This window comes from Arachis duranensis, chromosome 3, assembly GCF_000817695.3.
Source record: "Arachis duranensis cultivar V14167 chromosome 3, aradu.V14167.gnm2.J7QH, whole genome shotgun sequence".
NCBI classification, from domain to species: domain Eukaryota; kingdom Viridiplantae; phylum Streptophyta; class Magnoliopsida; order Fabales; family Fabaceae; genus Arachis; species Arachis duranensis.
In genome coordinates, this window is record NC_029774.3 from 123,042,505 (window position 1) to 123,059,740 (window position 17,236).

At 34.2% G+C, this 17,236-nt stretch overlaps 2 protein-coding genes across 3 annotated transcripts; one reads left to right on the forward strand and one right to left on the reverse strand.

The window, feature by feature from the left end:
* Positions 1–8,747: 8,747 nt before the first annotated feature.
* LOC127745594 (uncharacterized) lies at positions 8,748–10,584 on the reverse strand. Its single transcript, XM_052258490.1, has 2 exons — positions 8,875–10,584; positions 8,748–8,819 (listed from the first exon to the last, which is right to left on the reverse strand). Exons 1-2 carry the CDS (start codon positions 10,582–10,584, stop codon positions 8,748–8,750), a joined length of 1,782 nt encoding a protein of 593 aa, XP_052114450.1.
* A 1,050-nt stretch (positions 10,585–11,634) lies between these two features.
* LOC107481029 (zinc finger protein 4) lies at positions 11,635–14,471 on the forward strand. 2 transcript variants are annotated; one of them, XM_016101236.3, is made up of 3 exons: positions 11,635–11,952; positions 12,656–13,202; positions 13,312–14,471. In XM_016101236.3, exon 3 carries the CDS (start codon positions 13,403–13,405, stop codon positions 14,174–14,176), a length of 774 nt encoding a protein of 257 aa, XP_015956722.1. In that variant the 5' UTR covers positions 11,635–11,952; positions 12,656–13,202; positions 13,312–13,402; the 3' UTR covers positions 14,177–14,471. The 2 variants fall into 2 exon arrangements, with proteins under 2 accessions (XP_015956722.1, XP_015956721.1); XM_016101235.3 differs by lacking the exon at positions 12,656–13,202 and having other exon boundaries at positions 11,643–11,952.
* Positions 14,472–17,236: the final 2,765 nt, after the last annotated feature.

The window sequence follows — 17,236 nt, forward strand, 5'->3', positions numbered from 1 at the left end:
TAGTTTATTATATTTATTATTTATTATATATTATTAATTTTATAATTAAAATATATTAATATTATTTTTTATTATAACTAAAATTAATTTTTTTAAATTAAAGAACTATCTCCTTCTTTTTCTTATTTTTTTATTCCTCTCATTTTTTACCTATTTTATCTCTCTTATATATCATTATCAATAACTAATTATAAATTTGACAATTAAAATATATAATATGGCATTTTCTAATTACGATTAAAATTAAAATTGAAATTAAAACATTAGAATTAAAATATAGTTATATTATATTACTAATTTAACAAGCAAAATATGTCACATGACTCTCTCATTAAAATTGAGATGAAATATTTCCCTTTAAAATTAATAAAATTTCATTCCTTCATCCTCTTATGTCTAATTTACCTCTCTCGTTTTCTAATTTTCGTTATCATTTCCACTCTATATATAAATATTATATTACTGATTTGACAAATCAAAATATATTACGAGTAATTCTTTCATTACAATTAAAATAAAATATTTTTTTCAAAATTAACAGACTCTCTCTTTCTTCTTTTTTATCCTTCTCTCTTTTATTTCTAATTCTCTATTTCTCTCTTGACATTTTTGTTCTATAAAAAACAAAATTAATTAATAAATAAATTCATAAAATTATAAAAAATCATTAGATTTATAATTAAATATAATAAAAATAATCCCGTAAGATTATTCACATATATTATTATTATGCATATTTTTTTAATTTTTTTATTTATCTTTTCACTGTTTATCTTTTTAAATTTTTACTTTTCTTTTTTTGAATATTTATTATATATAATTTTTAAAAAAATACTAATGTTGTGATTAATAATTAGAATCAAGATTCAATAATTAAAAAAATGATTTTTAATTAATTTTATAGCTATTAATATAAATTTTTTGATACTAATATCTAACTATATTTTTATATATAAAAATATTATTTTTAAATAAAAAACATAAAAATTAATTATTTTTATTTGTGCAAAATCCAATTAAATATAAAAATATACGCATTAAATTCTTTTAAGTTTTTGATAATGAATATTAAAATTAATTATTAGTAAAAATTTAAATTCTTTTACATAAAAGTAATAACTAAAAAACTTATTATTTAATTTTTTTTCTATCTATGAAGATCTTGATCTTTTTAATCGACGAAAACTTTTGTTTCCAATAATATTTTTATTTTTATAAAGGTAGTTTAATTTTATAATTTTTTTCTATCACAATCTATAATATTAGGACAAAAGCTGACATAATTTCAAAAAATGTATATTCTCATAATATTGTTACGACAAAAACACTATATATCTAATACTCAAATCCGATACCATTAAAAAGAGGGAAACATATACGTTGGCTACCACACTCAACCAATTTAGGGCTGTAATATCTTTTCAAATTCCAACAGTGTGGGCGCAAATCATTGATGCAAATACGAAGTGAGCTCCAGCAGAGAACCAAACACCATGCAAAGAAAGACACAAGCATGATATAGAATAATATATAGTAATATTATTCATGCTTTGTGATTTCACCATAGAGTATAGACAAAGGTAGATAGAAAAAATCCTCAACCCCATTATAACATATAGAATAATCGACTTTAACTATGTCAACATGGAAAAAAAGAAAAAAAAAAAAAAGATGTGGCTTACAGATATAACTTGACTTTGGATTGTAAACAAAGAAGAATTCCTCAACACACATGGCATCCTATGATGTCATGCATAACACAATAAATAGAAATTGAAGCAAGCAACTATATATATACTTTGATTCGAGATTTCACCACTTATGGTATTTCCCTAATTAAAAATATTAGTCCTCTTTTGTATCCTATTATGTATCCATCTAGGGCATAGATTCTATGTACCAATAAGAATCTTTAAGGTATAATACTTCAACCGTTTATGCACTGATCATGTTTGGCCATATCATATGCCAGTAAATTAAAGCATAGTAGTCAATCATCCAATTGATGTTCATATAAATGCTCTAAGCACCAATAGTGTTTTATCTTTTATCCCAATTGAACAATTGTTTTAATGGTGTCTGACCAATATTGGTTTAATATAAAGGCCTAAGGTTCAAAATTCAAATTTAATCAGAACTCAAAGAAGCGTATTAGGAAAGCCCTCCAATTGATGATTGGAATAATGAACATATTTATGTATGTGTTTGACAGTAAGATTGAATTTATATTGGAAAAAGACATGGCTATGAATGAATGACTAAGCCTATAACCTCTGGTGGGCTCTTACTAATCAGCACTAACTACATCTTTGTGGTAAAATTAAAAAAAAAATGTAAAGTAATTGAAGCATAGGAATATATTAATGGTCACCAACTAAGTGGAACTACGAACTTACTTAAAAAATATCAATATCATTAAGAACTGTAATTATCACTAGAGAATTATTATGTATTATCATCTTCTGCACTAATTAATGCTTATTGCTGTTGATTATATCCTATATTGCTATGCATTTTTTATTTTGAAGAAATTAAATACTTCGTTCTTAAAATACAAATATATTTAAATACAAATTATGTCTAATTATCTAAATATATATTATATTGTATTGTTAAAGTAAATAATTATTCAAAAATGGACTAATTTGAGGCAGTAATGGAGGCAAAGGTGGTGAAAGGAGTGTGTGTTGGGAACTGCACTAAGCTGCGGAGACATGGACTTGTCTCTAACTGCCATGACCAAAAGTTGGAGTGTCACTTGGTCACGTGCCATTTCTGTGATCGAGAGTAAAAGAAAAAAGAAAGTATAGGCATGAAACATGAAACATGTAAGTTGTAACACTAATCTTTTGGCTTTGGCACTGTATCCTAAAATTTATAATAATAAGGTACTGTACATTTGTATTGTTTATTCTTGTGACTAATTTCGATTGGACTAAGATCAAACACACGTGGATACTATGATATGTTGACACTACATTGGGCTAATATTTTTTTTGAATTAAAAAATAAGAATATTTGTCTTGATCACACACTATTAGAGTCACTAATCTACTTTGAACATGTGCTTAGGCCTTAATGGGGCTACTTAGTAGGTAAAGCATTTGCCTCTAGCCTAGGAGTTCTTTCAGGTGCAAACTATATGGAAATTGTAAAATTTGCATTGATTTGAGGAGCCTATGTGAGTATTCTTCCTCCACCATCTCCAACTTTATAAGACTAATCCTCTTTGAACATGTGCTTAAGCTTCTAAAGTCTAATTAAAATATAATTTTAACTTTGGCTGTTTCAACAAAATTGTCAGATGCAGGATCCAATTTGTGCATAAAAATATTCTAACATAAAGTGCTTTTTGTATGATAACTCTAGTTTTTTATACACCTTGCCTTGTCAGCCCCATTAGATAAGTGCTTCCCTTTCATGTACTTTCTATATTATAATATTTATTGGCTTTTATATAGTTTCATTTTTCTGTTTAATCTAACTAAATATTCTTTTGCCATTGCGTAGCTGGTGCCTTCAAGATTACATTCAAGCATAATCCTGACACGTTATACAGTAAAAGAACAAGAAAAAAAAATCTTACAAACAGAGAACCTTAAGTAATTGATCACAAAACTGGCTTAAGAACCAACTTAATTTATAAGAAGATAAAGGTTGAAATAATACTTGCTTTTGTTTTAGACTCTCTAGTTTGTAGGAGATCATCCGTACAGGGACAATAATGTAAATTTGATATTATTATTATACTAGATAATTTGAAACTCTGCTAATTTGCGGCAGAAAATAGTATAAATTTTGAGAAAGATTAATGAGTGTCTATTTTATAAATGTTCTTAAGATTATCAATTTGTATTTATATAAGATAACATTTCAGAACACATGCTTAAAGTCCAATTGGTCCCTGACGTTTAGTAACTTTAAAAAATGTGTGAAGGCAGTTTTATTTATTTATTTTTTAAATGGATTTGTTTTATATTTGAAAAGAATCACAATTGAATATGATGAATACCCATAACCCACCAGATAGATTTAAAAGCTTTTGAATTTATTCTCAAATCACATCACTATTTTATCTTATTTTTTTATTAGCACATTCCTCTATTGACCCTGTACAAAGAAGTGTTTATGATTGAAAAGATAAACCTGTCATATGATTATTTGTGAGAGCATTATTGTCTAGGAGAACCGTTGTGATTGCAATCATGTGAATCCATGTTGGTATGCGTACAATATACCAATGGCTATGTAATTATAAGCAGGGATTTTATATACAAATGTGACTTCCAAAAAATTCTGTTCACATTTTGCATAGGGGTCTAATATAAGTTACTTTTTTTTGTGAAGAGCCATGAATGTTTATAGCTTAGCATGATGGATTTTGTGAGACCCATCTATTTCCGATCTAATAAATGGGATGAGAACTCTGGCGTGGCTGAAATTATAGATCAAAGGAAGAAGAAAAAAAGGGAGCAAAAACATTGGACCCTATATGGCTATGATGATGCTATAATTTCGTGCGTGGAATAATGGACCATCCCATTAGCAAAAATGTCAGTTTAATGATGGAGATTGAAGGCCATGTATGGTAATCTCTTTTAGTGAACCTTGTTGTGTTTCAATTTGGCCTCACAAATCCTTCTAAATAATCTTAGTATTATGTAATGGCTAAGATTGATGTCCTTTTCCAAGAACAAAGAATCACGCATGTAAAATGTATGTTCAATTGTAAGATTGGTTTATTCGGAAAAACAGTGGCCAAAATTTGATGAAAATGATTAGAGCCAATGACAAGTAACTATATATACTATACTCAATCAAGACCATGCTTAATTACTTTGAGAAATTTTATTATGATTATCTCTTTTACAGTTAAATGTGAAAGACAAAGGGAATAATTAACTGGGCAGGAAAATTGCAAGGAATAAATAAAGTTAAAGAAAAAAGATGTGACAATAATTGATGATATAAAAATGTTATTATTGTTAAGAGAGGAAGGACATGTGGTGTATTATTTATTATTAGGGGAGTGGGGTTGTTAAAAAAATAATAGGAGATCTAAAATTAAAGAAATGAATGATGTTATATGTTAGTAGCATAGCATAGCAAAGTGGCATAGTGTAATATAATGGTGGACGTGATGGATGGAACCAAATATATATGAAATGAAACTACTGAAAGCTGACCCCATGCACTATATGGTCTATATGGAGTTATCTGAACGCACTTTTGAAGTGGGAAAGAGAGAGACTTTGAGAATCTTTGGTGGGAAAAATAAGAATAATAGCTTCACTACTGTTAGCTTGTTTTTGCTTCTATCTCATACTGTGTCCTCAATTCAATCAACTCACTTGAGGTTTCAATTCTCAGGAAACCCCAAAATTTTGGAAAGGATGTGCACTCCCTCACCCTATTTGATCGAATCCTCCTTTAATGTATTTATTTTTTTAAGAATTCAAGATTAAGACATTTTAATGTCTCTTTTGTAAGATGAAAATTTAAGTGTAATTTTTATGCAAAGTTGATAATTAAAAACTATTATTTTAAAAGCAGAACCTCATGTTAACGAGAGGGACAATGATAATAGGTGACCAAAAAGACAATTCACACCAGAACAAATTCAGCAAGTGATATGTATAACAATGCAGAAAAATATCAAGTAATCTATGAAACAGTGAGAGGGTAATTGTAGTAAATCAACAATGGTAGCAACCCTGACTTAGGGAAGACTATTATAACAACCTTCCATATGAAAATGCCTATCCTCCTCCACTACACTCATCTCCCCTTATACACATGCATTCTCTCTATTCTTGTAACTAACTCTCCACCTCAGCATACTATAAGAATCCCCTATGATGCACCCTCACATTACCCTTCATAATCCTTCATCCACACAGGTGGTTTTCTTATTCTTTTGCTTGTTGGATCTGCAAATTGTACATTCGGCCCATCATGAGCTGTCGGGTCTGCAATTGCTGTATTCGGCCCATTACCAGTGGGTTTACTCGTATCAATCACTCCTCCCATTACAATGACCTTGTCCTCAAGGTCTTCCGCAGGGTACATTCTCACCAACTCAGCCCAACTCACCCATGTTGCTTCCTCTCTTGGTGCGCCTTGCCATTCCACCAACACTTGCACATCCTGAGACCCATCATCAAGCTGCAAGGTTCTACTGTCAATAATGGCTACCGGCACTGGTTCAAAAGGCAGAGAAAGAGGAAGCTCGTTGATGCCCCCTGCCACAACAGACTCACCCTTAAACTCCTTCAGTAGGGAAACATGAAAAACGGGATGAATTGCACTTCCAACTGGCAACTCCAGTTTGTAAGCGACAGTTCCCACTCTTTGGAGCACCTTAAATGGTCCAAAATATTTCTTACCAAGCTTCAAATGTCTTCGTATCACTACGGACCCCTGCCGATATGGTTGAAGCTTTAAGAGAACTAAATCACCCACATTGAATGATTTTTCACGTCTATGAGAATCAGCTTGGCGTTTCATGCGTTCTTGGGCTTGTTGGAGGCGAAATTGGAGTTCCATGTCAAGAATCTCCCTGACTCGCAATAGATCATCCACGTCTTGGACCAAAGAAGAGTGACTAATATAGCCGGGTATAGTTCTGACAGGAAACCCATACAAGGCCTCATGTGGTGACATTTCAATGGTGGAGTGAAAAGAATTATTGTAACAGAACTCTGCCCAATTGAGGTAGGCAGACCACTTGGTTGGGTGAGCATGTGTAAACACACGCAGATATTGCTCCAGGGTCCTATTAACAACCTCGGTTTGCCCATCCGTCTGAGGATGATAGGCCGTGCTATAGAGCAGCTTAGTACCACAATGCTGAAACAGTTCTTTCCAAAAACGACTAAGGAAGAGAGGGTCCCTGTCTGAGACAATAGTGGCTGGGAAACCGTGATACCTCACCACGAAATTGATGAATTTCTGAGCGACCACTTTGGCAGTAAACCCCGTCTTCAATGGCGCAACTCGTGCTGTCTTACTGAACCGATCCACCACTACTAACACTGCAGTAAAACCATTGGAATTTGGTAGTTTGGTGATGAAGTCTAAACTAATGTCCTCCCAGGGCCTTGCCGGAACCGGAAGCGGTTGCAAGAGTCCTTGTGGCTTGGCAGTAACATACTTTGTACACTGACACTCCACACAATGATTAACAAATCGAACCACATCTTGGCGCATTCCCGGCCAAAAAAATAGCTCACCCAATCCTTTATACGTTTTCAAAATACCGCCATGCCCTGCAGTCAAGGCTGAATGGAACTGGTGCAACAACTTCTCACGTATATTAGCAACATTCGGAACCCAAATTTTACCGCGGTATGTCATCAGCCCATCCTTGAATACATATTCAGGAGGTAATGTACCCCTCTGTAGCTTCTCTTGCAACTGAAGCATCTCCTCACTCTCGTTATTAGCCTGGAGCAGGGTTGGTAAAAGATCGGACTGCATTGCTGTGAATGCTTGGAGCTGTGTGTGATGCTCATCATCCCCTAGCCTGGATAGCGCATCCGCAACCTTGTTAAACTTCCCAGGGCGGTACTCAATCTCGAATTCATATCCAAGCAATTTAGAGAGGTAGTGTTGTTGTTCCGGGGTAAGGATCACCTGCGTCATTAGCTCCCGCAAACCTTGGTGATCAGTTCTGATTAAAAATTTCCGCCCCAATAAGTAATGTCGCCATTTCGCAACAGCTTGAGTTACTGCATATAGCTCTCGGACGTATGCGGATGCTTGAGATAACCGAGCCCCCAATTTCTTGCTGAAGTAGGCTATGGGGTGTCCTCCTTGGGATAAAACTGCCCCGACCCCAGTGCTCGAAGCATCTGTCTCCACTGTGAAGGGCTGTGTGAAATCAGGGAGAGCCAACACTGGAGTATGAACCATCAGCTGCTTCAATTGATGGAAAGCTTGATCAGCAGCGATATTCCATTGGAATGCATTCTTCTTGAGAAGTTCTGTCAATGGAAACACTCGCTGCGCATACTGTGCCACGAATTTCCTATAATACCCCGTCAGCCCTAAGAAGCCTCTTAATTGTTTTAGAGACTTAGGAACAGGCCACGCTACAATTGCTTCGATTTTGGCTGGATCCACCTTAACCCCTTCGCCCGAAATCACATGCCCCAAATACTCAATTTGTTGTTGCAGGAAGGTGCACTTGGAACGCTTGGCAAAGAATTGGTTCTCTTTCAAGATTTGTAAAGCTTGAACTAAATGATCCAGATGCTCCTCTCGGAACGGGCTGTAAACCAGGATGTCGTCAAAAAATACAGCAATAAATCGCCTCAAGTATGGTTGGAAAATCCTGTTCATTGTCGCTTGGAAGGTGGAAGGTGCATTAGTAAGCCCAAAAGGCATCACTACAAACTCATAGTGACCCATATGAGTACGAAATGCTGTTTTGCTTATGTCTTCTTCACGCATTCTGATCTGATGGTACCCACTCCTGAGGTCAATTTTGGAGAAAAACCTAGCTCCATGCAGCTCATCGAGAATCTCATCAATAGTAGGGATTGGGAATTTATCTTTAATCGTTATCATGTTCAAAGCTCTATAATCGACGCAGAATCGCCAACCACCATCCTTTTTTTTTACTAGCAAAACTGGACTTGAGAATGCACTCTGGCTATCCCTAATCAGCCCCGCTTGTAGCATTTCCGACACTAACCGCTCTATCTCCTCCTTCTGAAAATGGGGATATTTATATGGTCGAATGCTTACTGGCGATGCACCCGGTGTAAGGTGGATGGGGTGGTCAATAGCTCTACGAGGGGGTAGTTGTTTTGGTTCTTCAAAAACATCATTAAATTCCTCAATAACTGTTTGGATAGCCACTTCCTCTACCTCCGGAACGGGCTCTTCCACCGATGGAATCGCTGCCAATTGAAACAATGAAGCAATGTTACTACTTCCGCTGAGTTTCCGTAGCTCCCTGAAATTAAGCTCGGTCTCTCGTAGCAATCGTTCACCCTTGAACGTGATCCATGTTCCCATTTCTTTAAATTTCATAAACAGCTCCATGTAGTTAATTCGGATGGTGCCTAATCTCATCATCCAATGTACACCCAGCACAACATCGGCTCCTTTAAGGTCCAATACGTACATGTCCGCGGAGAATTTGTATCCCTGCACCAATAGTGATAGGTCTCGACATTTTGCAGCACAGTTTATGGATTCACCATTACCAACCATTACCTTTAATGCAGGTGTAGGAGTGAGAGACAAATTGAGCTTCTTAGCTACGGACCCCTTGATAAAATTATGGGTGCTACCCCCATCGATTAAAATCAGCAGCTGCTTGTTGGCGTGGGTACCCTTCACACGCAGGGTCTCAGGGTGAAATTCACCTTCAAAAGCATTGAGACTAATCCGCGGATTCTGCTGTCCATTCTCTTCCTCCTCTTCTTCGGTGTCTGACTCATGTACCTCTCCATTACCCTCTGTCGTTCCATGCAACAACTCCTGAAGTTCCTCTTCCCCAATGAGCAATTGATATGAAGCCTTGCAACGATGTCCCGGTGCATATTTGTCATCACAATAGTAACATAATCCTTTTTCTCGTCTAGCCCGAATCTCAGCACTTGTTAATTTCTTGAATGGTGGCTGGGGTGCTTTGGTGGGAGTGTTGGTGGAATGGAGGATTGCAGGGTTTGCGGGGTTGGTAGATGTGGGATTAGTTTGAATTTTCTGATTAGTGTAAATGGGATTGAGAGTGCGGTTGGGTGCAAATCGGGTTGGGGCTTGTTGAGTAATGGGCTTATTAATAGTGCTTCTAGCTAGGCCCGCAGTTACCGCATTTTTTTGTTCATGCAGTTTGGCGATGGAGACAGCTTGTACGTAAGAGGTAGGTTGAGCCAAGAGCAATTCACACTTCAATGGCTCCTTGAGTCCGGCTACGAATAGTGAGATTATCCATTCTTCACTCAATCCGTTGACTCGATTGGTCAATTCTTCAAATTGGCATTGATATTCTTCCACCGATTCACTCTGCTTCAACTCTTTAATGGCAGTTCGGGGATCATAATAGAGGTTCTTTCCAAATCTGAGGACCATCGCCTCCAGAAACGCTTCGCATGTATACGCCATGTTGTTGTTTATCCCCCACCGATACCAAGCATAAGCCGCCCCTACCAAGTGAAATGACAATACCCTGATTCGTTGTTCCATGGGTATCTCAAAAGTCTCTAAGTATTGGCGGGCCCGAAACACCCAATCCTCCACCCCCTCACCGTCAAACATTGGTAGATCGGCGACTTTCACTCTGAGTCGGGGCCACGGCTGCTCAGCCCCCACACTCACAGACCCTGCCCCTGAACCACCTTCCATGGTGTCGTCACCATTGAAGCCATAATCATTCACCTTAAGTTTCAATTTCAAATTCTCACGAAGCAGTTTTTCAATGGATCGTAAGGAAGAGTCCATGTTCGTGAGCTGAGCTTGCGTATCGGCGATCCTCTCGTTAGCTTCCACGAGACCGCGACTAAGGGTGGTGACCTCTTGCTTATTCGACATAGTGAGCTCCTCTAATCGGTTCAGGCGTGTTCCTTCCGCCATGGCTCCGAGTCTCTCAACGAGAGCACCAATTAATAGGTGACCAAAAAGACAATTCACACCAGAACAAATTCAGCAAGTGATATGTATAACAATGCAGAAAAATATCAAGTAATCTATGAAACAGTGAGAGGGTAATTGTAGTAAATCAACAATGGTAGCAACCCTGACTTAGGGAAGACTATTATAACAACCTTCCATATGAAAATGCCTATCCTCCTCCACTACACTCATCTCCCCTTATACACATGCATTCTCTCTATTCTTGTAACTAACTCTCCACCTCAGCATACTATAAGAATCCCCTATGATGCACCCTCACATTACCCTTCATAATCCTTCATCCACACAGGTGGTTTTCTTATTCTTTTGCTTGTTGGATCTGCAAATTGTACATTCGGCCCATCATGAGCTGTCGGGTCTGCAATTGCTGTATTCGGCCCATTACCAGTGGGTTTACTCGTATCAAATGACCTTCCTAAATTTGAAAAATTTTTAGATAAATTATACATAAATTTTAGGTGAAAACTCAAGTGAAGTCGATTTCATGTGAAGTTGATATCTAAGAGTCGTTAGATGAAAATTTAGTCAAATCAGTCAAATTATCTAACGGTTCTCAGTTATCAACTTCATATAAAGTTGACTTCACCTGAGTTTCCATCTAAATTTTAATTTAGTTTTCTCGAAATTTTTTATTTGTTTCATTTTTATTATGAAATAAAATTTTTGGTTCCTTCTTAAAGCTTAGTCTAATTCCATTTTTTATTAGATGATAATTTAGTTAAATATATTAAATTATTTAATAATTTTTAATTATTAATTTTATACGAAAACAATTGCATGTGCCTGTATATCTTTCCTTGTCTAAATCTATGTATTAAAATTTAGAGATATATGTTGTTTTCTTTGGATTATAATTTGTGGCAGCACCTTCCTTTCCTCTGAACTCTCCACTTCCCTGTTACCTTTGCTTTACCATAATTAAACATCAATACAATACCCACCATCTCTATGTCTTTTCTCTTTCTCTCATTCTTTTACTCTTCCTTTATTATTATTCCTTCTTCTTTATTTTCAATAATTTCAGTTAAAATATTGCTCTATCATATTAGGAATTAAAAAATTGAAGAAAGAAGAAAAAGCTCTCAGCTCTCTCTCACCTTATTATTATACATACCTTCTCTATTTTAGTGTAACCAGGAACATAAAAAACAGCAGAGGCTTGTGTTTTGTCTTTCTCATAATAATCAAGCATACCAAGAAAAAGCAACACTGGGGATTCATGTCTCCAATTCCATAGCAGTGTTTTATAGGGTGATCTCAGAAGCAAGCAAGCAAGCAAGCCACTCTCATCGCTTGATCTTGAAACTTGTATGTGATCCTGTCACCTCTATAGTATATTTAACTGCTTCTTGTCTTCTTTTTTTTCTGGTTCTTTCTTTCTTGGTGTTTCTGAACAAGTTTTCTTGGAATCACTGCATAGAACAAAATGGTTGATATAATTCTTCTATCTTACAACACTGCCTTTCATACCAACCATTGTAGATTTTGATGCTGGTCTTTAAAGTATCACACGTTACAAGTAAGACTTCTTGTTAAGAAAATGAAACAATTATATATGCATGCAATTATCTGACTTGGCGTATGCAGATATTGCCACTCCTTCATGTTTCTGTTACTGTTTTTTTTTTCTTTGTTTTGTGTGATGACATGCTGGTCACTCACTCATTCACTCACTCTAACTCTTATAGATTCTGAATCATAACCTGCACTTGCAGACTTGTAGTTAGGTTCCGTGGCTCTCTTCTTTTCTTTTTTCTATATGATTAAGTTAGACTAAATTATGGTTTTCAATCTCCAAAACATCTGCCTTTTGCAAATATCTATAACTGTAATAGTCTGCATACAGAGTCCAAATATGATTTCAGATCATAGTAAGTAAATCTTGTTTGCTTATATTTTTAGTACTTTTGGAAAACATTTTCTACTACTAAGAGCTTCTTCTTCATGCCTCTTGCTACTTTGTTCCTTATTTTTCTCTTTTCTTTTCTTTTTTTCGTGAGCAAACTTACAGAAGAGTGGGCCAGATCACAAGCACATGGTGAAGCGGATTCAGTGTTCTTTACTTAAGAGAGTCTAATAATCTTTTCCTATCAGAATTGTCAATACATAACTAGTTTGACCTTAAATTTCAATCATACATTTGCAAGTTAGAAGGCTTTGAGTGGTCCATGTTCAGGAATATTGTTTTATTAATAAAGTCTTAAGAAATAATAATAATAATGTTGGGTATTTGGGTCAAACACAGTAGGTAGAGAGATGTTGTTTAGGATAATTAAAGAAAATATTTGACCATTGTATTGGATTTCAGATCTCCCACAATCTAAATAATGGATTTAATATGTATTAGGTAAGCCAAATTGGGAGGAACTGAAGAGAAGCTATAAGAAAAACTTGTTGATAATATTAATTGTTTATTTTTAAAGAAATTTGTCGGTAACTATTTAGTTGCTGCACCTGTGGTAGCAGTAGTACAAAAGCTTTTTGATCAGAAAGTCCCACATGCACTTGAATCACAAGACAAGGCATCATTATTATTCCAATGGAAGTGTGTTTCTATGGTAGGAATAGCATGCCTGTGTTTCTTTACCCATTGTGGATAAAACAATAATAGTCTTTCACTATTCTGAGGTCAAACTCATTCAAGAATTCATGAATTTTTCATTGCAGGAGAAAACAGCTCTTAAATAGACCCTCCCTATTCTGATGGTAGATTGTTTCACACAGACTGAAAGTTAGCATTATCAGAGTTAATTAAACCATGAAACCAAGATTTGATCTGGAATTGGAGGCCTCAGCAGCAGAATATGAATCTGAAGTTAGCAGCCAGGTTGCTTCCAACATATCCTCTCTTCAAGAAACCTCTGCAGGCCCTTCAACTGACACCTTAACCAACTCTTACAAACTCGCGAATCCAATGGAGTTCGATGCTCTCTCGCTTGATTTAACTCTCAGCTTTGGCAACAATGAAACAGGGGAAAAAGCAGGGGATTCAATAGGACTCTCATTCTCTAGCACTAGTGAAAGCAGCAATGAACCAACTTTCCAAACTGGCACTGTACCAAGAGTCTTCTCTTGCAATTACTGCCAGCGCAAATTTTTCAGCTCGCAGGCTCTTGGAGGCCACCAGAACGCGCACAAGAGGGAGCGAACGCTGGCAAAGCGTGCCATGCGAATGGGGCTATTCTCTGAGAGGTATGCTAGTTTAGCATCTCTGCCTCTTCACGGTTCTTTCAGATCCCTGGGGATTAAGGCACACTCTTCAGTTCATCACCAAGCATTTGCACCATCAATTAGGCCTCCTGAGATAAAAACAAATGCAAGATTCGACCAAGGTTATGTCGGCCTTCCAATATTCTTGGAGGATGATGAGTCAGAACTGCTCTGGCCTGGTAGTTTCCGGCAGGTTACTAGCGAAGGAGGCGATAGCAATCAGGCATTCGTGCTGGCCAGGAGTTCGAATTTGAGTTTTACTGAGGTGAATCCACCAGTTGAGATAGATAACTCTACACCTGAATTAACATTGAAGCTTTAAAAGTGGTTACTTGGCACATAATCTATATGTGGCTTTGAGTTTGTTCTGCTTTGTTGTTATAATTTTGTACAGTTTATCAAGAGAGACATGCATGGAAGGGCTAAGAGTTTCAGATTGGATAGTTATATTTGCTTGGTCTCATGTATAACTTTCTTCGTTCAGTATTCTCTTAAGAATTCTTGATTTGGTGTTTTGCTTAGTATGTTATCTAATTGTATAAGAGCTCTCAGACTGGGAACACCATTTTGGAGCTTCTTTGCTTGTGATATATAAATCATGTTTTTTTTTTCCCTTACTACTACTGCAATGTGTTTGAATCATTTGTTTCTATTTTGGATCATACTAACTCATGAACTATTTAGCTCTTTTTGGTAATGAAGTGGTCAATGAGACTAATACTGACTAATAAAATTCCAGTCTTTTAATATGGCATGTTATATAATATATAATATATAGAGAGATTCTAATAGATAATGCATAAGAATCTGAACAGTGAATAATAGTATAGAACCGAAGAGCTTTCAAGTTTCAACATCATTTACAGTTTTTCACAAAGTTGCCACGAGTGATGCAATAATGATACTTCAACCCATTATTCTCGGTGAGAAATTATGGACACCAACTTAGAGTTTGTTTGAAAAGTATTTGAATGTGAAAAAAGAATTCTATTTTTTTTAAGAAAAGAATTTATTTTTATTTAAAATTTAATTTTATAATTTGAAATAATTTTAATATACTAATAAAATATAATTTAATTTTTTAGTTTGGAATAACTCTTACTTGAGTTAATTTTTTTTATAATTTTGTTCTTAATAAAATTATTTTATTAAACATCCACTTATTTAAATAAGGATATTTTTTATATTTGATATGTTAAATTAAATTAGTGTGAGAATTAATTTTAAAATCAGATTCTTTTTAGTCTAATTTGTAAATGAGGGAAAAGTGAGAATTAAAATTCTCAAAGAGTTTAAATTATTTTTTTTACGTGTTCTAAAACAAGAAAAAAATTTATAATTTTTGAGTAAATTCTAATTCATAAGTTTTCAAACAAGCTCTTAAAATGTATTCTAGTATCATGAATTATAGTATTTAGTGATCTTTGTTTTTGTCAAAAATAACAAAGAGACTAAAATTTTGTGTCTCGAAACTGAAATTAAACTCTCAGACTACTAAACACAATACTGAGTCTCAGTCTATTTCCAAATTTTGATTTCAATCTCAAAACAAACACTACCTATCAATTATAACACGAAAATTCATCCACACTATACACTTACACACAAAAGATTATATTTGCTAGTAAATTCATGATAGCAAGTACTTTTTGGTCATGATTCTTGTTTTGAGAATTATCTGAAATTGATTGTTTTTGAATTTGGACTTGAGGTCAAAATACTTTTGAGTGGTCTGTGGTTCGAGTTGTTTGTGAAGAGGTGAGGGCCTGAGAGGTGATACTGCAAGAGAGTCCGAACTCAAGTTAGCAATAGTTTAATACGGATTTTTAGTAGATTGAGTTTTGAATATATTTAAAAGTGTCAGTGTATTTATAGTATAATAGATAACTATTTTTTAGAGTAGTTTTACTTTTGAAAGTGAATGACCGTTCAGTTTTTTTTACAAAAGTTGTTAAAATCTGTCTTTTAAAAAAATAAAAAATATTTTAAAAATCAGTTACTTATTTAAATAAATAAAACTAAAATTGAAGTGAATTGAATTAGATCTCTTAATTAGACTTTATTTATGTTAGCCTGATTAAAATTCTTAGGCTGGGATATGAAAAGTATTGTTCGGCCAATGGACTATTTTCATTGTTGGGTAGATTTGAAGACATGGCCAACCATTCATATTATTCTATTTGTAAACCTTACAAATTAATAGATTTGATTAAATAAAAAACAAATAATGTGCCAAATTATAATTAAAATTTTATCATGTAATTTTTTTCTACAGAAAAATTAAAGCAAAAACAATTCCTCGTCAAATAAAAAATATATTCGATTTGGTTCTTGTTATCATAAATTAATATTTTTCTATTACACAATAAAACAACTGTAAACCAATAAAAAATAACACAAAGTGTTGTATTTATATTATTCTAATTTAATTTAAATATTAATAAAAATGTAACTATCGTTAAACAAATCATATAATAAATTACTAAAAAAATAATAATATTCTATTTTTATGATAGAATGGATGATTAGATTATTAAAATGTGACTACTCACACGAAACTTTTTTACATGTTTAAATAAATTATTTGACATTATACGTGTTAACGTCATAGTTACATAATGATAAAAATTAAATTTAGAAAATAATTTTATTTTAGAGTGTTGGTTAAGAACTTATAAGATCATAAGACGGTTGGTGGCGTTGGCATGAACAAGTGCATAAGAAACTAACCCAAACAGTTTGGCGCTCTTTTGCTTGTAACTCACCGCGTTTTTTCGTCTGTTTATATTCCCTTCTTCCAAACACACCCCTTGACTGCTCCCTCGTTCCATTTTACAGGTTCCCTCTCTCTCTCGAACGAATTGTTCCATCATTTTACGGTTACTTCTTAATACCTTTGATTTGTTTATTTGGTTGATCATACACATGTAACATGTTTAACACTCCAATTCTGGAGTACATATGCAAAAATATTATTTGGTTTGTCTTATTCTTCTACGTGGATTCTTATTTATTAATATTTGTATGGTTGCTTCAATTGAACCTTCTTCCTGATTTTCATTATGGCATTTTCTCATTGTTGTGTCCGGCTATATTAATTTACTTGATACAGAGACAAGAATCTTTTATAGATATATAGATAGCGGCTAAAAATTTTAGATATGAAAGAGGAATGAATAATATATTTTATTATTGTAATTTTTTATATTTTTTAAAAATTTAAAATACAGAAATTGGAGGATTCGATATCCCAAATTTTTTAATTTTTTTAAACATAAATTGAAAGGTCTGACTACTAAAATTAGATGATCTGATTTCTATCAGAGGTCAGATAGATAATGGCATTTGATTATTTATTTATTTTTTGCATCTTTTAAAATTT